Source organism: Oncorhynchus gorbuscha, linkage group LG09 (assembly GCF_021184085.1).
Source record: "Oncorhynchus gorbuscha isolate QuinsamMale2020 ecotype Even-year linkage group LG09, OgorEven_v1.0, whole genome shotgun sequence".
Classification (NCBI taxonomy): Eukaryota; Metazoa; Chordata; class Actinopteri; order Salmoniformes; family Salmonidae; genus Oncorhynchus; species Oncorhynchus gorbuscha.
The window spans coordinates 20,826,243-20,850,551 of NC_060181.1; the positions used below are offsets into that span (position 1 = coordinate 20,826,243).

The window sequence follows — 24,309 nt, forward strand, 5'->3', positions numbered from 1 at the left end:
ATCTAATTTTACTGATGGCATGAGTTACTTGATGTGGAATAGAGTTCCATGTAGTCATGGCTCTATGTAGTACTGTGCACCTCCCATAGTCTGTTCTGGACTTGGGGACTGTGAAGAGACCTCTTGTGGCATGTCTTGAGGGGTATGCATGGGTGTCCGATGCATTCAACATGTCAATAACAAATACAAGTAGTGATTAAGTCCATCTCTCCTCCACTTTGAGCCAGGAGAGAATGACATGCATATTATTAATGTTAGCTCTCTGTGTACATCCAAGAACCAGCCGTGCTGCCCTGTTCTGAGCCAATGGGCTAAACCTCCACCTTTGGCATTTCAGATTTTTCTATAAATCTTATAACCGCGTATTGCTACCGCTGTATCATCAAAGGTATTATCTAAGTGAGTTTCAGAGATTGTCAGAATACGAGTGTCACCTGTTACTAGCCAATATATGATTTTATGAACCTTGTTTCTTAACTTCTTGCGTCGAGACATCCCGGATCCGGTATCGTGACTACAGCCTCAAGCTCATTACCATAACGCAATGTTAACTATTCATGAAAATCGCAAATGAAATGAAATTCATCTATTTACTCTCAAGCTTAGCCTTTTGTTAACAACACTGTCATCTCAGATTTTCAAAATATGCTTCTCAACCATTACAAAACAAGCATTTGTGTAACAGTATTGATTGCTAGCGTAGCATTTAGCATAGCATTTAGCGTTAGCATTCAGCAGGCAACATTTTCACAAAAAACAGAAAAGGATTCAAATAAAATAATTTACCTTTGAAGAACTTCAGATGTTTTCAATTTGGAGACTCTCAGTTAGATAGCAAATGTTCCGTTTTTACAAAAAATATTATTTGTGTTGACAAATCGGTCCGTTTTCTGCGTCACGTTTAGCTACGAAAAAAACCTGTATCCAGGATTGTGTAAATCTATCCACAAGCTCATTAGCATAACACAACATTAACTATTCATGAAAATTGCAAATGAAATGAAATTAATCTATTTGCTCTCAAGCTTAGCCTTTTGTTAACAACACTGTCATCTCAGATTTTCAAAATATGCTTTTGAACCATAGCTAAACAAGCATTTGTGTAACAGTATTGATAGCCTAGCATAGGATTTATGCCTGGCTTTCAGCATGCAACATTTTCACAAAAACCAGAAAAGGATTCAAATAAAATAATTTACCTTTGAAGAACTTCAGATGTTTTCAATGAGGAGACTCTCAGTTAGATAGCAAATGTTCCGTTTTTACAAAAAATATTATTTGTGTTGACAAATCGGTCCGTTTTCTTCATCATTCTTCATCACGTTTTGGTAAAAAAAAAAAACGAAAATTAAGTCATTAAAACGCGAACTTTTTTCCAAATTAACTCCATAATATTGACAGAAACATGGCAAACCGATGTTTAGAATCAATCCTCAATGTGTTTTTCACATATCTATCGACAATAAAATCCTTCGTGGCAGTTGACTTTCTCTTCTGAAGAAATGGAACGCGCATGGACCTACAGATTACGCAATAATTTCGACACAGGACACCGGGCGGGACACCAGGTAAATGTAGTCTCTTATGGTCAATCTTCCAATGATATGCCTACAAACACGTCACAATGCTGCAGACACCTTGGAGAAACGACACAAAGGGCAGGCTCATTCCTGGCGCATTGACAGCCATATAAGGAGACATTGGAACACAGCGCCTTCAGATTCTGGGGCATTTCCTGTATGAAACTTCATCTTGGTTTCACCTGTAGCATTAGTTCTGGGGCACTCACAGATAATATCTTTGCAGTTTTGGAAACGTCAGAGTTTTGTCTTTCCAAGGCTGTCAATTCCATGCATAGTCGAGCATCTTTTCGTGACAAAATATTGCGCTTAAAACGGGCACGTCTTTTTATCCAATAATGACATAGCGCCCCCCTAGGTTGAAGAGGTTAAGCTACATATGTTAATATGGGCTATTTTTAACACTTTTCTGGAATGCTTGATTGTTTTCTGGCTTTACTGGGATGCTTAACAGAGGTAAGCATGCTCTGGTTATTTTTATTAGTGCAGGATGAGTTGTACACAGTGGCCTTCCTAGTAGGGCACACCACCTCAGTGCTAACAGTGTTACACTGGTTCATATGCATATGATTACTGCGTACAATAGCTGTAGGATCAATAGAGGCATTCAGAGCAGTTAGCGGGACATAAATTAGGATACTAACATAGTGTCTTCCAACGCCCCTGGTATAATGTGCATTTTCTGAAGCATTAGGACAACTCAACGACACAATGGTAGGGATGAAATGAGCTGTGCTTGGGTCATTGATAAGTCATTGTCTCAACACAGTCTTATAATGCTGTGAAAGGATCCAGGAACCCAAATTATTTGGGTGGATCCCGTCCTCATAATACGAGCTTTGTTTCCAGAAGGAAGGACCTATAGGATAGGGACCATAGAGGCCCTGGTCAAAAGTAGTTCACTATATAGGGAATAGGGTGCTATTTGCACGCACCCAGTGATGCTAGATAGGCATGGCCAGATCAGTGTGTGTACAGGTCTAATCAGTAGCATAAGCAGAGTTACACGCACAGTTCTCAGTACAATATGCTGTGATTATGCGATGAAGAGCTATACCTTTAGCAAATAAATCTAGAGGGATTGAGACTCCAGTGGCCTGTTCTGCTACTACTGTACCAGTGTATTGGTCTCAATGTCTCCTGCCTATGGCTGGTGTCACAGCCTGAGGGCAGTGAGTCCTTACAGGCGGACACAGAGAGGTGTGTGTGTATGCACGTGTGTGTGCATGCAACCTAATTTCATCACCTCTGGCTGCTGTGCTCCCCCACCAGACCTCCTGGGAACCCCCTCCTTTCATACCTGCAGCCCACAACCGGAACCTCTGTCTAGGAAAATATTTTCCGTCTTCAGTTCCTACCTTTCCTCACCTCCAGAAACAAAGTAGCAGAGTGATACCGCCATCTCACCTCCACAAACGCAGTGATACCACCCTCATCAACAAGGACAGACTGGGTGTCTGAGTCCCAGAGAGAGCTGTTAGTCTGGGTCAACTCCCACCCTCCCCCAGCTCAACCAGAGCTCCAGGAGAATGTGGGAGAGACATTTGATCAGAAATAATGACAACTATTAATATTATTTTATTTATCTGCAATTAGTGAAATATAAATATAATAATTTAGAAATAAAACACACATTATTGATTGTGCATACTGACATATATTTGTTTTCTATATATTTTTGTGGATATTCTTTTGAACCCCGGTCTCTGGAGGAGTTGGGTGCGTTACCGCTAGACCACAGGCTCTGCACATAGTTTACTATATTTCCATAGTAAACACTACTTTCAAGTGCACTTCACTCCCACACACACACGTACTTAACCAGGGCATAATTATACATGACCCTAAGCATGATGGGATGTTTATTGCTTAATAAACTCAGGAAGCACCTGCTTTCAATATACTGTGTATCCCTCATTTACGGACTTGTTTTCTTTATTTTGACAGTTACATGTAGGTAGCACACTCTCTGAGATGACACTTTCAGTCACATCTTAAAGGTCCAATGCCGACATTTTTATATTAATATCAAATCATTTCTGGGTAACAATTAAGTACCTCACTGTAATAGATTTCCAGTCAAATCGGCAAAAATGGCTTTTTAGTAGAACACTATTTCTCAAGCAAGAATTTTGCTAGGATTGTCTGAGTGTGGTCTGAGTAGGGATGGGAAAACTGAAAAGTAGCTGTTAATGGCAAAGAGTTTTGGAACTATCTTTCGTATTGGTTTAATAACCAATTTACCGCATGATGATGTCACCATGGAAAGCCGAAACTCCTCCCCCCCATGCAAACCTGCTGATTAGAAGGTCCTGTGTAGAGGATGTTTTCAACCAGCAACTATCAGGAAAGAACACTGATCAAATGTTTTCACACTTTTACAGTGTTAGTTTCATCAGCTGTTGTACAATAAGATATAAAATACAGGGAAAACAGAAGTATGACTGCACTGGGCCTTTAAATTCCATACAATAACAGACAACTCGTAGCACCATCCAACCACAGTTATCCTGGTCTGTAAAGGCAGTCACTTTAGGTAGCTCTCTTCCTTGCTCACACAGACAGCCACAATCACATATGCCGTACAAAGACAGGGAACCAATCAGAGGGTGGAAACCCGCCCAGCGACTGACTTCAAAGCCTCTGCGTGTTTTTGAGACAAAATTAGTCCTTCAGTCTGTCGCCTTCCTCCCTTTCCATCTCTCTGTCAGTGCTGCTTTAATCAGCTCCATGTTAACTCTCTCTCTCTCTCTCTCTCTCTCTCTCTCTCTCTCTCTCTCTCTCTCTCTCTCTCTCTCTCTCTCTCTCTCTCTCTCTCTCTCTCTCTCTCTCTCTCTCTCTCTCTCTCTCTCTCTCTTCTCTCTCTCTCTCTCTCTCTCTCTCTCTCTCTCTCTCTCTCTCTCTTCTCTCTCTCTCTCTCTCTCTCTCTCTCTCTCTCTCTCTCTCTCTCTCTGTCTCTCTCTCTCTCTTCTCTCTTCTCTCTCTCTCTCTCTCTCTCTCTCTCTCTCTCTGTCTCTCTCTCTCTCTCTTCTCTCTCTCTCTCTCTCTCTCTCTCTCTCTCTCTCTTCTCTCTTCTCTCTTCTCTCTCTGTCTCTGTCTCTGTCTCTGTCTCTGTCTCTCTCTCTCTCTCTCTCTCTCTCTCTCTCTCTCTCTCTCTCTCTCTCTCTCTCTCTCTTCTCTCTCTCTCTCTCTCTCTCTCTCTCTCTCTCTCTCTCTCTCTCTCTCTCTCTCTCTCTCTCTCTCTCTCTCTTCTCTCTCTCTCTCTCTCTCTCTCTCTCTCTCTCTCTCTCTCTCTCTCTCTCTCTCTCTCTCTCTCTCTCTCTCTCTTCTCTCTCTCTTCTCTCTTCTCTCTCTCTCTCTCTCTCTGTCTCTCTCTCTCTCTCTTCTCTCTCTCTTCTCTCTTCTCTCTTCTCTCTCTCTCTCTGTCTCTCTCTCTCTCTCTCTCTCTCTCTCTCTCTCTCTCTCTCTCTCTCTCTCTCTCTCTCTCTCTCTCTCTCTCTCTCTCTCTCTCTCTCTCTCTCGTTCACTTGTTTTTTTTCCGTAGCCGCCAATAATCCCAGATCCAGCTAAATGTTTAATTAAGGAGTTCTATGGGCAGATGGCTGGACGAATTAATTGGTCAGTGTTGATGGATAAGGAGGGATAAGGGAGGAAAGGCAATGTGTTAGTTGACAGACCTTTTCCCCCGGAAAATATCTGAATATAATTGATGATTTTATTTGGCCTTGATTGTTGTTTTTTGGAATATCAGTGATAATCTAGGTGGAGTGTCATTAGTATCCAGTTGCTTTCATCAGGGTTGACATCAAAGACATGTCGAGGTTTTAATGGTAGTAGTACCGACTATTGATGTCTGTTCAGTATCCAATGGTGAGATTTCCACTTACAAAATGTTTTTCTAAAAGCCCCTCTAAAGAAGATGTGTGATAGGGCCTTACGGAATCAGACAGGAATCTGACACTCCTTTGATTATAAGGATATCAGGAAATGAATCTGCTGACCAATCATTTTGTTTACCTCATATTAAAAATACATTTTTTGCAGACTTCTAATCTAATAAGAAGCCCAGTGCCAGACCACCTCTTTGTCCACACAAATCTGTTAATGTGCCAAGACTTATTGGCATGTCAAGAAACAGTGCATCTAAATTCTAATGAAATCAAGCTTCTTTTCATCGTCTGTCTCTACTGCTTCCTCTGCATCTGCTGTTGCCCATCGTTGTCAATTTAATCAAGGGACTTGATGTACCCTGAAGAGGGTGAACTATTCAGATGGTTTTGCTGGTTAAATAAGGACCAACAATGTTCGGTTTCAACTTGGTAGCTGATATGGACAATGTAAGAATTGCATTGTATTCTGCATCGAGACCTCAGAGGTTTTAATTTCCAAATGTTCTAAAAGTGTTTTGAATTCTTTTTCTATCCAGGGCCAAGTCATGTTCAGGAACGGAGAACGGATGGGCACGATCAAATTCACACAGTTTCAAGGTAAGCACATGCTGTAAGATTGTTGCATTGTTGTGATGTTCTGTTGAATTGCTCTACTATTATGAGTGGGTGCTGCGGTTGCTGTCTGGCTGATGATGATGTCCTAGTAATCCAGCGAGTGTTTGTTGACTGCAGGTGAACCAGGGGGTTGCCGGGTGGGATTTTCTTCCCAGAAATGTGATCTGTATTTGGGGGATTCTCCCCTGCTCCCCTGGCCCTACCCTCCCTCAGCATCAACATGTTTTTATTAATCCACCCTCCCCCAATCTTATCTACCCCACTGCAGAGGTTCTCCCCGTGGTAGCTTAAATTGTGTGTGTGTGTGTGTGTGTGTGTGTGTGTGTGTGTGTGTGTGTGTGTGTGTGTGTGTGTGTGTGTGTGTGTGTGTGTGTGTGTGTGTGTGTGTGTGTGTGTGTGTGTGTGTGTGTGTGTGTGTGTGTGTGTGTGTGTGTGTGTGGAAACCCACAGGGCGGACAGTCCTGTTTGCTTGTGGGAGTGATGGAGCTTTTCAATTGGAATGCAACTGGCAGTCATATCATGGATAAGCAAAGAAATGTTATCATCAGTGAACTGGAGAGTGCTTGCTCAATAGTGCTGTGGGAGAAATGTTATCATGAGCACTTAGCCTTAGGCATATCACTCCCCCCTCCTGCCACTCTCCCTCCCCCTTGACACCTATTTGTCTCCTGTTACCTCTCTCTCTCTCTCTCTCTCTCTCTCTCTCTCTCTCTCTCTCTCTCTCTCTCTCTCTCTCTCTCTCTCTCTCTCTCTCTCTCTCTCTCTCTCTCTCTCTCTCTCTCTCTCTCTCTCTCTCTCTCTCTCTCTCTCTCTCTCTCTCTCTCTCATTGTCTCCTCCCTTGTCCACATCCTCCTCTTTTCCTCTCTCTCCCTCCATTCATATCATGCCCTTATTCTCCCTCCCTCCCTATCAGGGTAACGACTGTTTGACACATGGGATTGAGATAGAGGAGGGATTGCCTGGGCTCAATATTTAACCAGGATATGATCCTCTCCTCAGCCCAGTCGTCTGTCCTCACGCAGTGTGGAAGCAGCTCACTGTAGGTTCATTCATTCCCCTTCTGGTGGTTCCGATTGTCAGAGTCTGTCTTTCACCCTCAGCCCCACTCTGTGGGAAGATAGAGATTTAGGATCAGCTTCCCCTCCCCAATCCTAACTTTAACCATTAGTTGTGGAAAATGCAAACCTGACCCAAGATCAACGTCTCGGGGGCAACTTCACCCGACACCCTCTCAGCCCATCTGCCTACAGATCACATTACACAAAGTCACCTGGGACGCTGCCTTGGGTACTACAGTATATATAGTGAGGAAATAACTGTGACCTTTGACAAAGCAAAATAATGTGCCCAGTGCTATTATATAGTTGCATTAAAAAAAAACATTAACTAGTGTACGAAACCCAAGCAAAATGCATTAATATTTGAGTCATTTCCTATAGTTTAGTAGCCAGGTGTGATTAAGGTGGTTCCCCCTATGCTTTCAGTTAAGGTTCATTCATTGTTCAATGAATCCCAATTCTATAGCCATATAGACTAGCCTGTTATATCATGATGCCATATAGACTAGCCTGTTATATCATGATGTCATATAGACTAGCCTATTGTACCATGATGTCATATAGACTAGCCTATTGTACCATGATGTCATATAGACTAGCCTATTGTACCATGATGTCATATAGACTAGCCTATTTTACCATGATTGTACCATGATGTCATATAGACCAGCCTATTATACCATGATGTCATATAGACTAGCCTATTGTACCATGATGTCATATAGACTAGCCTATTATACCATGATTGTACCATGATGTCATATAGACCAGCCTATTATACCATGATGTCATATAGACTAGCCTATTGTACCATGATGTCATATAGACTAGCCTATTATACCATGATTGTACCATGATGTCATATAGACCAGCCTGTTATACCATGATGCCATAGAGACTGTGTCTAGAACCTTATTAGGCACTTGGGTCATAAATCTGAATGTGATTTACAGAAATGCACTGATCCTTGATCTGTTTATGCTGTCTTGCCAGCTCCTATGGTCGTCACGCCAAACAGATCCAGGGTTCAGGCTAGTTGTATACATCTGAATCTGATTTACAGGAATGAAGGAGTTAATTGAACAAACAGGCGTGAAATGTAATTTCAGAAGTTGGGTGAAGGGTTTGCCCTAACATAGCAGCTCAGGACCATAGTAGTCACATGACGCTTTTATGCATATTAATTGATCAAATCAAATCAAATCAAATTGTATTTATCACATGCGCCAAATACAACAGTGAAATGCTTACTTAGAGAGAGAAAACAGAGAGACAAACAGAGAAATGTCTCCTCTCCCTCCTGCCCAGTGTGTTGTGTGTAATTTTACCCCTGTTTTATGAGAAAGAGTGATGGAGCTGGTGTTTGTGCCAGGGTCAATGGAAAGCCGATATTACACGTGGGACCAATATCAGTCTTTAAGACGGCTCTTGAAGGAAATGGCTGGTTTAAATATCACTCAGGAGAGAGAGGTTTGTGTTATGGCTCGGGATATATCACAATTTAAACTCATTTTACTGTACCTGTGAAAATGTAAATGGATATTGTGTTACAAATGCCAGCGTGCAATTGGTTTTGTTTATTGTTGCTTTTATTTTTATGATTGGCTTCTTCACTGGAGACCTAGCTCTCCGGTAATTTGTCTATTCACTAGGAAACAAACGGAAGCAAATGGGCTGAAATAGAGAGGGACTAACCTGAACTTGTCCAATAAGAAATGCTAATTTCCATTGCAAAACATTTTCAATTGCAAAACAGTTTGCTACGTTATGCACTAACGAATACACACCAGTATGGTACTTTTGCTTGCCATTGTAACCAAAATGTTTCAAAAACATTCACCCAGTGCCTGTACTTTAAATTAGCTTGATTTCCACACGTAGCTAAAACACACATGGCATAAATGAGACCCCACACTGCAGTATTCCTAGCAGTGCATTAAGTGCAGTCTTGTCTATTTGAAACATAGTTATTTTGGGTCAATGTTATGCTCTGCGAGAGCTGTGAAGTGGTCTGAGAGTAAGAAGTTGTCTGAGGTGTCCATGCTGTCCTAACTAATGTGTCCGTCTCTGTTTGTGTTCCTAACAGAGGGTCAGGAGGTGAAGGTCGGAGAGTACAACGCTATTGCTGATGTCCTGGACCTTATTAACAACACCATGAGGTTCCAAGGTAGGTAGATCAGACCGTGTGTGTGTGTTCACTTGACACGTCTCACACACACACACACACACACACACACACACACACACACACACACACACACACACACACACACACACACACACACACACACACACACACACACACACACACACACACACACACACACACACACACACACACACACACACACACACACACACACACACGCGCACACGCATGCACACGCACACGCACAAACACACACAATACAGCTCCTCCGTGGGACCCAGGACATCCAGAATGCTCCTCTCAACCAATCATTCTATGTTTAATCATTACCAGACGTTTTATGTATCCATGTTTGCGTGTGTTGACATTCTTTGTCTTTTGTTTGATTCCTGCCGATTACCACAATGACCCCCAATTCCTTCCTCCCCTTTGTCCCATATACACACAATCTGGGACAGTTTCAGCTAAAACAATTGTTTCTATGTCTCAAACCGTCATAAGTAGAGCTCAGTAAGTTGAGAAATTGATTGGCATGGAGAGGGCGGATAGAGGAAAGCATAAGTATTAGAAACAGCTGACCACAATGACTAATCTTGTGTGGAGGTACATTTACGCAGCTGATAAGAAAGTAGCCAAATGTAGGCGTTTTTTGGATCAATCCTTCTCCTGTAGAAGTGTCCAGTACTTTACATAGAATCAAAGTCACTGGACAAGTGGACAAACATCAAATCTAATACATTTCTCAGGCTTAGAACATCACCACTGAGCACACACGTCAGTTTAACGTCTAGTTTCGATTTACATTTGGTTGAGTTGTCAGCTATTGTGAATTAAACGTAAATTCAGGTTGGGTGAAAACAAAACAAAAATATGTTACATTGATGACTTTTTGCAAATCTGACAGTTTTCCACATTGATTCAACATCACATATCATTATTTTGTTGAAATGATATGGAAACAACGCCACAAAAAGGAAAGTAACTTAATTTGGAGGCTCCACTCCTGGAATGAAGAGGAAGACAGTCACAAAAACTGGTTGAATCAACGTTGTTTTTCAATGTTAAATAGGTTACTGGTGAGGGCTCATTTTGGTTGTCTATCCTTCCCCTGTAAAAGTTATTTTTCTTCATTTCTTCCTCCTCTTTATTCCAGGGGTGGAGCCTCCTAAGGACCGTACGTTTGTGCGTCTGCAGCGTCGCAACATCAACGTACCCCTCTACAGCATCCTGTCTGTTATCACCATCCTGGGCATGCTCATGGCAGGGGCCTTCCTCTTCTTCAACATCAAGAACCGCAACCACAGGTCAGTGGAAGAAGGAAGGGAATGGGGGGAGGAGGGGGTAGAGCTCACAGCAAGGGAGAGCTGTGACACACTGGTCTGGACAGGATTCCGTTGTAAATGCAGTATTAGTGCAGAAATGGGCTGAGGTTTGATTGGTTCTCTCAAATGTTTTTTTCTTTCCTGAGGGGTTGAGAATCTGAGACCTCACTTTGTTTGGATTTGAAAATCCAACAGTTGTATTGGAAGTGGTTCTTCCATGTGAAAGTGAGAAAGACCCGTCAGTAAAAAAGTACAGCTTCAATATCGACGCATCGTCTTCATCAAATAGCCTTTCCAGACTGAAGTCAGGAGGACTTGGAGCTTGGTGTACTAATACTGGCCAGACTAGTAGAGCACCGTGGTGGAGTTTCTTCTCAGACCAGATCTAGGATCAGCTTCTCCTTCCCCAATCCTATCATTGCAAAACTGACCCAAGACCAGCGTCTAGGGTCAACTACACCCTACACCAGTGATATTCAAAGACTGGGTCAGGACCCCTAGGGGTTGCAGTGGGGTCACCACATAAAAATATATATATTATTTTTCCTTTTTTAGGGAACAAAATATTCAGATTACAGATTATTTTATGGGGAAATATACAAACAATTTTGAGAAAGATAATTTCAGATAATTTCATTAACATACAGATAACTGTGGCTGTGGCTCTATTGTCCTGTCTAAAGGCTGTGGCTCTATTGTCCTGTTTAGACAGGACAATAGAGCCACAGCCTTTAGACAGGACAATAGAGCCACAGCCTTTAGACAGGACAATAGAGCCACAGCCTTTAGACAGGACAATAGAGCCACAGCCTTTAGACAGGACAATAGAGCCACAGCCTTTAGACAGGACAATAGAGCCACAGCCTTTAGACAGGACAATAGAGCCACAGCCTTTAGACAGGACAATAGAGCCACAGCCTTTAGACAGGACAATAGAGCCACAGCCTTTAGACAGGACAATAGAGCCACAGCCTTTAGACAGGACAATAGAGCCACAGCCTTTAGACAGGACAATAGAGCCACAGCCTTTAGACAGGACATAGCCCCTATAACATAATGTGTCAACTTTATTGCGGATACAATGAATAACACAAGATTGAAAAAAGGAATATGGTTAATTGACATGGTGTGTACAGGGACTCATGCCGTTCACCTTAGTCTGTGCATTACGACTATACCTGATTCTGCAGCATCAGAACCATAGATGGGGTGTTGTGCTTTCCTCCCTCCTTGCATTTAGAGACACATTTTACTACCTATTGATTTGATGATGTACAGTTGAGTCGTGATTTACACGATGGTTTGGGACATGCTGTCCTAAGTGATGTGATTAAATTGTAACGTAAAAACATCCTGGTGTGTATTCACTAGCAACCAAGCGGATGCAAATTGCCAGCAACGGGGAAGGACTTATTTAAACTTGCCCAATAAGAAACTAACATTTTCGTAATTTTTTGTTCGGGTTTGTTACGGTGTGCACTAATGAACACACCCCTCAGGAAATGCAGATAGTGTATATGGATTGGTACTGCTGAACTGCACTTTAAGTAAATAGAGTTTGCACTTATCTGACATGCACCTATTTGGTGTCTAATGTAATTTAGGAAAGCTACAGTATATCTGTGGGGCTCTCGAGTGGCGCAGCAGTCTAAGGCACTGCATCTCAGTGCTACAGGTGTCACTACAGGTGTCACTACAGACCCTAGTTCAATTCCAGGCTGAATCACAACCGGCCGTTGTTCTTAACTGGATTGTCGAGTTAAATAAAATAGAAATATCTAGATACAAACTTGGAAAATTGTGTTCACATTTTACTTGGAATGGAACTGGGAAAACAGATTTCAGATTACCAAGACAGTAACGTGTTTCAACGTGAAAAATGTCACATCTGAGATGTTCAATTTTGGAACTCCTCTCACAATTTCAGAACTTCCTGTCCCTGTTATTGTAACTCTCCTCTCCCTACAGACTGATCAAGATGTCCAGTCCCTACATGAACAACCTCATCATTCTGGGAGGAATGCTGTCCTACTCCTCCATCTTCCTCTTTGGCCTGGACGGTGCCTTGGTGTCCGACAAAGAGTTTGAGGCCCTGTGCACCGTGAGTATTGAACCTGTATAGCTCGAACCCAATATCTGCTGTCCTAATGATGTTTAAAATCCCAGGCTAATGCTAGGCTAACACTATATGATTCTCGTCTGTCTTCTCTCTTTCGAAATCTGTGAGATCCTGGCTAATGCCAGCTAGCATTCTCTCTTGATCCCCTTCACAAGGTGTGCGACCCAGGCTAACACTAGCTATTAGCTATCCTTCTTCTCCTTCCTTTAAAAGGTGTGATATCCAGGTTAATGTTCCAGCCTTCAGAAAGGTTATGGGAGTTCATATAATGGGAGGTGATTGGATCAGTCGCTGGGTCTTTCCTAACATGGAACATATTAAGCTCCTGCTCTCGCAGCAACAGTTTGAACGTGACTATCTGAGCCTCTGGTTTAATTAAAGAGGTTTGATTACAGTGATAACTGGTTCACATCCCAAATGGCACCCTATTCTCTATATAGTCCTGGTTTCACAGAGATCAATACTGTTAAATAATGTTTTTGACCAGGGCACCTGGCTCGCCTCATCCAAAATGGAGGCTGTCAAATCAGTGTGTGTGATCCAACCAATCAATATGCACTGTGTTTCCTTTGTATGGCTGCTACAGTAGTTTTTTCTTGACCTCTATCCATCTCTTGCTCTCCTTCCCCCCTCCCTCACCCCACTTACAGAAACATCTGATTGGTTACCTTTTGATTTGACCAAATATATTACAGTTTAAGTCTCAAAACAAACCAGGCCAGTATTTGATGTAGTGCATCATTGCTCCTCAGTAGGAAGGAGAAAGAGTGTGGGCGTTACCGCCAGGAGAGCTGGCTGCAGGCATCTGGTAGCACAACTTTTCATCAGGGTTGCTGGGGCCCCTGCGGCTAAAGGGCCCGGCTGATTTCTTATTTTCCTCAGGCAACACTGGAGGGAGAATAAGCTTGCTGCTGAATCTTCTGCCTTGGTCTGTTCCACATATTGCTTTTTGCCTACATTGTGAATGTGCCTCCATTCCAAGAATGTCCTTCAACAAATAGACAAACAAACACAAACAGCATTTAGTGCAATGGGTGTTAAAGTGGTGTTTTTCCAGCGTGTTAAATGAGAAGCTGTGGGAGTTACTACAGGATATAGGTTTGTTGCTGTTATTTAGTTACAACTCATTCTAAATATGTTTTTTGCCTAGCTACAGTAGGCATCGTAGGATTCTGAGCGTTTAAATATCCTTGAATCTCAAGAAAGTAGATGCTGCTACAGTATGTTTCTTACTTTAATAACACACAAGTCTAGGACTTCCTCCAATGTTTGCACATTCACTATTTATAGTGCACTTCTAGAGCTTTTGGTGAATTTGTCAGATAGAATAAATGAAATAAAAATGCTAATAGTTTGTCAGTCTAGATCTCTGTTTAGATCAGTCTAGATCTCTGTTTAGAACAGTCTAGATCTTTGTTTAGATCTTAAGTCCAACTCTTTGCCAGCTATTGACGAGACTGTTTCTGTCGTCGTGTTGCAGGTGAGAACGTGGATCCTCATCGTAGGGTATACGACAGCGTTCGGCGCCATGTTCGCCAAGACCTGGAGAGTCCACGCGATCTTCAAGAATGTCAAGATGAAGAAAAAGGTGACGGATCACAAACTTTAATTTATTCAATTCAAAACATGTTTTTTTTTTACATGTATTTCACACACAGGGAGTCACATTGAGACATGGGCCCTGTAATATACAAACATACACATATTATATATGAAACACAATCATCAAATAATAATACAATCAATCAAAATATCCGTCAGAGCAAAGAGACAAAACTGTATGGTCTCATTGACAATGATTGCCTAGACCTGGAAGGACAATGGAGGCCAGTACCTAAAATGTATCTCATGATTATTGTTATTATTATTGTTGTTGTTATTATCAACGTATTGTCATCATTATTCATTCTCATTGTCTTAGATGATTACTTCCTGAATCGACTGAATGGATTTGACCCCATTCCTGCCTTATTGATCACTCGGCTAATTGCTGACAGTGCTCAGATTGTGGAAAGATACTTGTAGCCAACATACATACAGGTTATGCCCCAAATGGACCCTATCCCCTAAATTGTGCAGTACCATAAGGCTCTGGTCAAAAGTAGTGCATAATATACAGAATAGGGTGACATTTGGGACAAAGACACAGTATCACCACAAGAAGAGATGACAGCCACAGGCCTGGAACCTGCCTGTATGAGCAACAGAGCACACATACAGTATGAATACACTAACTTTAATCTTTAGGAAAGACTATCAACACCAGACTAGCTCAAATTCACCATTTTGTATTTTGTGAACCAGTCAGTTTCACAATAGCCACTGTAGGAAGGGAGCGTTTTCTGTTGATGTGATCAAGCAACAGTAAACTGTGGTAGTCGCATGGTCTGGTCTGCGGAGGACGGAAGAAGAGCCTATAACCATAATTGGCCATGATGGACTCTGATAGAGAAATCATCACTGGTTAACAGCAGCGAGCAGCCTCTTAATGCACTGATTCCTGTGTCACCACATATGCATTATGCGAGATAAAAAAATGAATGGAGAGGAAAGAAGGAGAATAAGAGACGAAAATGAGGGACTGTTAGCTGACCATATTTTCAAAAATTAACTTTACCCTTCACCTCGGAGCAAGTATGCAGAGCTATGAAAATCTGGTTATTATCAAGTAGCAGTCACAAGGAGAGCTTCTACTTGCTGCCTCTCTAACAATGTTGCTATGGTTTCAGTAACGTTGGCAACACTCTGAAATCGTAAGAATTTGAGACGATTGCCCTGAATGTATATCTCAAGGTGTGGAGACCAAAAAAAAACAACACTAGAATTTTTAAACACCAAAAACATTTCCCCTAACAACATGTGTGTAACTGAGTAACTACTACAGGAGGTCTAAGAGGGGCAAGGCAGGTTGTTAGCCCCCTCAGTCACCCCGAGCCCCAGAAGAGCTGCATCGATCTAGTCACAAAAAGCATTACAGACACTCACCTCAGCTCAGACTGTACACACACGCAGACATGCAAACACATGCAATAACTCACACACACACAATGTATACACATGCACACTGTACATGTCAGAAACTGCAGGAGCTCACTCTGGACATTTGTTGCTGCTGGTATCTTTCTATCCTGGCTCAAGCATAAAAGAGTTTACCACACACACACCTTCTGGCAACATGTTCAGTACCCACACACACAACACACAACACACACACACTCACCCTGTGGTAATTCTGGTAGACAGTGTGTAGGGTTTCATTTTCCATTAATGCTGTGTGAGACTGGCTGCTCATTGGAGAGAATGGAGGTTCATCTCTTTATATTATTCAGCCTGCTGGTTTTTTACAGGATTAAAGGTTTGTGTGTGTTTGTGTGTGTGTGTGTGTGTGTGTGTGTGTGTGTGTGTGTGTGTGTGTGTGTGTGTGTGTGTGTGTGTGTGTGTGTGTGTGTGTGTGTGTGTGTGTGTGTGTGTGTGTGTGTGTGTGTGTGTGTGTGTGTGTGTGTGTGTGTGTGTGTGTGTGTGTGTTTGCGTCCTTGCATCCAAATGTGTGTGTCAGGGTTTCCGTTTCGAAAATGTGGTGCCTGACATATGTCCAGAAGTATTTTACTATTCCAGACATTTGAGACATTTACCGGACACATATGCATTGGGTTCATCAACTAATTAGGGCGTCTACCCACAGTGTGCAGTAGGACAGAAGTCACATTTAGATTATGGTCAATCATATTAACAGTCGAGGAAGTAACCATATGTGGTACTTCTTACTGAATTCTGATGTGCACCTTGAAGATGTTAGAATAACTGTCTACATGCACTTTTCCTCAGCCAGCAAGACGAGTGACAAACAGCAAAATCACTAGTCTATGTGAAACTATATTGACATATAGTATTGGTCAGCTTGTTGAGAAAGAAATGGCCTATTCCAAAACAGATTCGTTGTGGGTCGATAGATCCCACATTCATACAACCAGTAGGCCTAGGATACATACATATATGAGTCTGATGCAACAGATCAAAACGTTTAGCTTCAAATGTTGACAATTTGAAGCTATTATTTCTTTACATTATAAGCACAGCAATGCGCACAAGGCAGTAGGCTATCAACGAATGCAATTAGCAATTAGCAGGAAAACACTGTTGTCAAAAGCGCACTGCTCATGTAAACGGATTAATGTGTGAGAGATGAAAATATCCATTTGAAATTCAGAAAGAGGGGAGATCTAGACTCACATCTCCCTCACCAGCTTTAAGCACCAGCTGTCAGAGCAGTTTAAAGATGCACCTGTACTTAGCTTATCTACCTACCTCATCCCCATACTGGTATTTATTTATTTTGCTCCTTTGCACCCCAGTATCTCTACCTGCACATTCATCTTCTGCCGATCTACCATTCCAGTGTTTAATTGCTATATTGTAATTACTTCGCCACCATGGCCTATTTATTTCCTTAACTTACCTCATTTGCATTCACTGTATAAATACACTTTGTTTTCTTTTGTTCTACTGTATTATTGACTGTATGTTTTGTTTATTCCCAGTGTAACTCTGTGTTGTTGTATGTGTCGAATGTCTACGCTTTATCTTGGCCAGGTCACAGTTGCAAATGAGAACTCGTTCTCAACTAGCCTACCTGGTTAAATAAAGGTGAAATAAAACAAAATAAAAAAAATATTATGCAACAACTAGCATGGGTTGTTAATATGACGGATTGTGCCTTTGGCTACTGGTCAAATATAATATAAGGCTCTGTATCAGTAGGTGTGTGATAAATAAGATGCATAACGAATATACTGTATACACGTGCCAATATAAGGCCACTAAATTATGCAAATGTACCTATAGACTGATAAGCATGACCAGTCAAATGTATTTACATCAATGAAGAGGCTAAAAAGCTTTATTTTGCAATGGGATTTTCTCTTCTCCCGATGACAATTTTATTTGTTGGCTTCAAAAAATCAAAATGGCCTAAACCCGACTACTACCAGCGAACGGAAACCCCCGTGCTTTTATGTAACACACAGTCTACCCACTGACCTGTTGCCCTCTGATGTATATGACACAATATGTATCTGGTTTGATTACGTAAAGGCTTGCCAGGCCTCTGTGCCCTTTTGATATTTATAGTCCTCCTCACATCACATCCTGGATAGATGTGTGGGATGATGAAAGCTGCAGGAGGGCATGTGGAAGATCTGTCAGAGAGAGTGGGAGAGAGCGAGTGCGTGGGAGGCAGGAGGAGAGCAGACCTCAGCAGGTAACCTAGCGGTTAAGAGCGTTGGGCCAGTAACCGAAAGGTCACTGCTTGGAAAAGTCTGTCGATGTGCCCTTGAACAAGGCACTTATAAACCCTAATTGCTCTTGTAAGTCGCTCTAAATAAGAGCGTCTGCTAAATGACAAAAAGTTTGAGAGAGAAAGAAAGTGGTATTTAAAGAGATTGGATCATTGTCTTCTAGTCTGGGGTCATTCCAAACACAGGGGCATTTTGATATATTTAAATGTGCAAAAATATTGGATGACCTTTTGTGTTTATTTAAAAAGTGATTTATTCATGAAAAGGTCGTCATCTGGAGAAAAACTAAACACAACAACAAAACGGCTTTTGTTCCTGTGAATTGTGTTATGCTGATTATGCAGACTGTTTTTCCTCCTCATCCCTCCCCCTCCTCTTCCTCCTCCTCATCCTCCTCCCTCCCTCCCCCTCCTCCCCTTCCTCCTCATCCTCCTCTTTCCCCCTCCTCATCCCTCCCCCTAGTCTCCCCTCTCCATCCTCCTCCTCACAAACATTGATTGAATGCGGGAGCTTTTGTTGTGTGGAGTGACTGTTGTCAGTCAAAGTAGAGCTTGGGGTTTACAATGTAGCCCCAGTGCTCATCAGAGAGATTGAGCGCTGCCGTGGTCGCACACCGAGTCACACTCTTCCTCAATCCCTCCGTCGCTTCATCGCTCTCTTCCTCCCTCCCTTCTGCCCTCCCTCTGTCCTTCCCTCCTCCTCTCCCTCCTCCCTCCCTCCCTCCACCAGACAGAAGACTGCAAATCAGGGTGTGCTTGAGCGTAAAGAGGCCTGGCTCAGTGTTGTGTAAGCACAGGGACTGTCAATCAAACATGTTGCTCTGCAGCCTCCCTCCCTGTCTGCCTGCTAGTCTGTCTCTGAGATTGACTTTAGAGAGCTCTTGGCTGTGCTCACAGTGAGATACAGCTTAGGACACACACCAACGCACGCACACAATGAAAAACACACACAGAAAAAAGCCTGACACACACACACTAATGTGTACACACATGCTGTAGAAGACCCAACATACATAGCATACACATACAGTACGCAGATGTTTGGTATTTTATTATGGTCCCCATTACCTGTTGCAAAAGCAGCATGAAACATAATAGAGAATGACATAATAGAGAACATCAATAGACAGAAAATAGCTCAAAGACAAAACTACATGATTTAAAAAAAAGGCACAGGTAGCCTACATATCAATGCATACACACAAACTATCTAGTTCAAATAGGGGAGAGGCGTTTTGCCACGAAGAGTTGCTTTATCATTATACATACAGTACATGCTCATTCACATAGATCAACGATGTACACACAGAACAATGATCAGGTGGCCTTCTGAATGGTGCAGCGGTTTAAGGCACTGCAGTGCTTGAAGTGTCACTACAGCCCCGGGTTCGATCCCAGGCTGTGTCGCAGCCAGCCGTGACCGAGAGACCCATGAGGCGTCACACAATTGACCCAGCGTCGTCCGTGTAAGAGGGTTTGGCCGGTGGGGATGTTCTTGTCCCATCGCCTTCTAGCGACTCCTTGTGGCGGGCCAAAGCTGACTTCGGTCACCAGTTGTATGGTGTTTTCTCCAACACATTGGTGCGGCTGGCTTCTGAGTTAAGCAAGCAGATTCGGAGGACGCGTGGATATCAACCTTCGCCTCTCCCGAGTCCATACTGGAGTTGCAGCGATGGGACAAGACTGTAACTACCAATTGGGTAGAAAAAGGGGTCAAAGTAAAAACGGTAAAAATGGATCAGATGAAATCAAATGTATTTATATAGCCCTTCGTACATCAGCTGATATCTCAAAGTGCTGTACAGAAACCCAGCCTAAAACCCCAAACAGCAAGCAATGCAGGTGTAGAAGCACGGTGGCTAGGAAAAACTCCCTAGAAAGGCCAAAACCTAGGAAGAAACCTAGAGAGGAACCAGGCTATGTGGGGTGGCCAGTCCTCTTCTGGCTGTGCCAGGTGGAGATTATAACAGAACATGGCCAATATGTTCAAATGTTCATAAATGACCAGCATGGTCGAATAATAATAAGGCAGAACAGTTGAAACTGGAGCAGCAGCACGGTCAGGTGAACTGGGGACGGCAAGGAGTCATCATGTCAGGTAGTCCTGGGGCATGGTCCTAGGGCTCAGGTCCTCCGAGAGAGAGAAAGAAAGAGAGATTTAGAGAGAGCATATGTGGGGTGGCCAGTCCTCTTCTGGCTGTGCCGGGTGGAGATTATAACAGAACATGGCCAAGATGTTCAAACACAGATGTGTGTGTGCATGATCTGACATGAAGTGTCTTTCATACTTACACAAACACACATCCCCATGTGCACACACACGTCTTATCGCTGAGACAGAGCGATCCCATTTCCCACGAATCAGGGCCCTGAAGGCAAACTGCTCTGTTCCCCGATCACAACTCCACACAGTATATTCTACAGTTCCACATCCCCATGCTTTAATGATGAATCAGCAGTAGAATAATGTATTACTACTTCCAGGGTAGGCAGAAGCATTTAAAATATGGGGTAGCCAGCTCTAATGGTAGCAGGCCTGGGGTAGCCAGCTCTAATGGTAGCAGGACTGGGGTAGCCAGCTCTAATGGTAGCAGGCCTGAGGTAGCCAGCTCTAATGGTAGCAGGCCTGGGGTAGCCAGCTCTAATGGTAGCAGGCCTGAGGTAGCCAGCTCTAATGGTAGCAGGCCTGGGGTAGCCAGCTCTAATGGTAGCAGGCCTGGGGTAGCCAGCTCTAATGGTAGCAGGCCTGGGGTAGCCAGCTCAAATGGTAGCAGGCCTGGGTAGCCAGCTCTAATGGTAGCAGGCCTGAGGTAGCCAGCTCTAATGGTAGCAGGCCTGGGGTAGCCAGCTCTAATGGTGGCAGGCCTGGGGTAGCCAGCTCAAATGGTAGCAGGCATGGGTAGCCAGCTCTAATGGTAGCAGGCCTGAGGTAGCCTGCTCAAATGGTAGCAGGCCTGGGGTAGCCAGCTCTAATGGTAGCAAGCCTGGGGTAGCCAGCTCCAATGGTAGCAGGCCTGGGGTAGCCTACTCTAATGGTAGCTGGCTTGGGGTAGCCATCTCTAATTGTAGCAGGCCTGAGGTAGCCAGCTCTAATGGTAGCAGGCCTGAGGTAGCCAGTTCTAATGGTAGCAGGCCTGAGACTGTCTGCTCTAAAGCAGATAGATTATATTCATTTATTATGTGACACAGCTACAGTATATTGTAATCCACTCAGATTCACTCAGCTAGGAGCTGTATCTATCTTATATTGTATCCAGTACACATCTACACAGTATGTCATATTGGGAATAGCATAATGTGATAATTGAAATATGAATAGGCTTATCCAGACGGTCATGCTTCAACAACATCTGTCTTGACCAAAGGGACAGAATCACGATACCATGGTCCATCTTCTGATCTGATGTTCCCGTCACTGTGAAAGATACAATGATTGTTTGATTTATCAACTTCAATTTCATTTACAGTAAAGATCATCTGGTTCTGTATACTTTCAGCGGCTGATAAATCTATCAATACATCTATCAGGTTTATTCAGAAACAGAGTGCTACTTTTTATTTTTTTCTCCTGGATAGTCACTAGCTGAGAACATTGTTGCAGTCATAATAGAATGTCATTATAGTCAGGTTGTAGCTTGTAGTTATTTGGAGACCTCTGGTACCCTGAATACATCACCAGTCACTGTCTCTTTAGGCCCTCTAATACACTGCTATATTCCCAGGAACACAATGTTCCTTTCTCCTTGCCTCTACTTGTCCAATCCCAGTAGCCATCAAAAGACAACATATTTAAACCATTCCCCTCCATTCCATTCTGAGTCCACCATCCACCGCAGTCTGTCTGGTCTGTTGGTGGTGAGCGAGAAAGAGACTCCCGTATCTATTGGGAGAAATACCACACTTTTCCATCACAGTAGCAAGATTTGTGACAAACACCATTACAACCCACATTTGTTTGTTTATGTACTTTTGTACTTTAACTACTTTAACTATTTGCACATCATTACAACACTGTATATAGCCCTAATGACATTTGAAATGTCTCTATTCCAGTGAAACTTTACGGTAAATGTTTGATTATTTATTTAACTTTTGTTTCCCATGCCAATAAAGCCCTTTGAATGGAATCTGAATTGAGAATGGGAGGGAGAGAGAGAGAGAGAGAGAGAGAGAGAGAGAGAGAACATCATTGTATTTTTAAGAAGTGATTTCCCTCAAAGTGTATCCTTGTCTGTGTTCTCCTGACCTTTGCTTTGATGTGGATGGCGGCAGGGTCAAACGCTGTTCAAAATAAAGATCATACGGGAGCCCCCCTTTCATCCTCTAAAGTTCAGTCACAAAAAAAAGTGGCTTTGTTGATTGACACGACTGCCGTCTTTTGGTCCCTCCCTGTATCCCACCTCTCATCAAATAAAATTTTATTTGTCACATGCTTCGTAAACAACAGGTGTAGACTAACAGTGAACTGCCTACTTACAGGTCCTTTTTCAACAATGCAGAGTTAAAGATAAAATATATATATATCAAAAATAGAAATGGTGACACGAAGAATAAATACACAGTGAATAATTAATAACAATAACGAGTAAAAGTGACATGGCTAAATACAGGGAGTACCAGTACTGAGTCCATGTACAGAGGTACGAGGTAACTGAGGTAGCTATGTACATATGCATGGGATTAAATTGTCTAGGCAACAGGTTAGATAATAGACAGTAGCAGTAGCGTGTAGCCATTTGATGAGCTATTTAGCAGTCTTGGTTAGCAGTCTTATGGCTTGGAAGTAGAAGCCAATCAGGGTCCTGTTGGTTCCAGACATCTCTCCCTACCTACATTTTAAAAGGGGCTTCCTAGAACCATAAAGTTGTCTTTGTCTGTTGCTGGAGGATATATATTTTTTGGTTCCAGGTAGAGCCCTTTTTGGTTCCAGATAGAGCCCTTTTTGGTTCCAGATAGAGCCCTTTTTGGTTCCAGATAGAGTCCTTTTTGGTTCCAGATAGAGCCCTTTTCCAGGTACAAGTACAGTTTTTCTAACAGTGTTATCACTCTCTTCTCTTCTCTCCCCTTTCACTATCTTTGCTCTCTCTCCCCTCACTCACTTCTTTTCTCACCTCCAGATTATCAAGGACCAGAAGCTGCTGATCATCGTTGGTGGGATGCTGCTGATTGACCTATGCATCCTCATATGCTGGCAGATTGTTGACCCACTGAAGAGGACCGTGGAGGAGTACAGCTTGGAGGTAAGTCTGGTCGACCATATTACCCCCATTTATATTTACAAAAACACACTCTGACCACGTTGGCTACCCTCATGTAGGTTTCCGCTCCAACCCCAGTTGTAACTAACCTGATTCAGCCCCCCCCACACCCCACACACACACACAAAATGTTGTTACGTTATAGCCATCCTTCTAAAAATAGTGTTTTTTCATCAACCAACACATAATACCTGATAATGATAAAGCAAAAACAGGTTTTTAGAAATGTTTTCAATTTTTATTTTTTTACTGAAATCTATACAGTTGAAGTCGGAAGTTGACAAACGTAGGTTGGAGTCATTAAAACTAGTTTTTCAACCACTCCACAATTTTTTTGTTTACAAACTATAGTTTTGGCAAGTCGGTTAGGACATCTAATTTGTGCATGACACAAGTCATTTTTCCAACAATTGTTTACAGACAGATTTTTTCACTGTATCACAATTGCAGTGGGTCAGAAGCTTGGAAAATTCGAGAAAATGATGTCATGGCTTTAGACGCTTCTGATAGGCGAATTTACATCATTTGAGTCAATTGGAGGTTTACCTGTGGATTTATTTCAATACCTACCTTCAAACTCAGTGCCTCTTTGGTTGACATCATGGGAAAATCAAAAGAAATCAGCCACGACCTCAGAAAATAAATTGTAGACCAAGTCTGGTTCATCCTTGGGAGCAATTTCCAAATGCTTGAAGGTACCATTTTCATCTGTACAAACAATAGTACTGCCACGTTCGTCGTAATGAGTAGACCAAGTCGCAGCATGAATAGAGTTCCACATTTTTTAAATAAACTGAAACTCAACAACAAGCAAACAAACGTGACGCTACTGGTGTGCACTCAGGCAACTCAATGTAGACAAGATCCCACAAATACTAATGAGGAAATGGCTACCTAAATATGATCCCCAATCAGAGACAACGATAAACAGCTGTCTCTGATTGGGAACCATATCAGGCCAACATAGACATAAAAAAACTAGATAACCCACCCTAGTCACTATCACACCCCAACCAACATAGAG

The 24,309-nt window shown here is 42.6% G+C and overlaps 1 protein-coding gene across 1 annotated transcript in view; it reads left to right on the forward strand.

The window, feature by feature from the left end:
• The window catches only part of gabbr2 (gamma-aminobutyric acid (GABA) B receptor, 2), a 443,839-nt gene that overhangs the window by 267,958 nt on the left and 151,572 nt on the right, over window positions 1-24,309 (forward strand). The window contains exons 8-13 of the mRNA XM_046361650.1: window positions 6,007-6,067; window positions 9,231-9,311; window positions 10,447-10,597; window positions 12,584-12,716; window positions 14,215-14,322; window positions 23,145-23,267. Coding sequence (XP_046217606.1) covers window positions 6,007-6,067; window positions 9,231-9,311; window positions 10,447-10,597; window positions 12,584-12,716; window positions 14,215-14,322; window positions 23,145-23,267 — 657 coding nt within the window. The remainder of the gene's footprint in view (window positions 1-6,006; window positions 6,068-9,230; window positions 9,312-10,446; window positions 10,598-12,583; window positions 12,717-14,214; window positions 14,323-23,144; window positions 23,268-24,309) is intronic.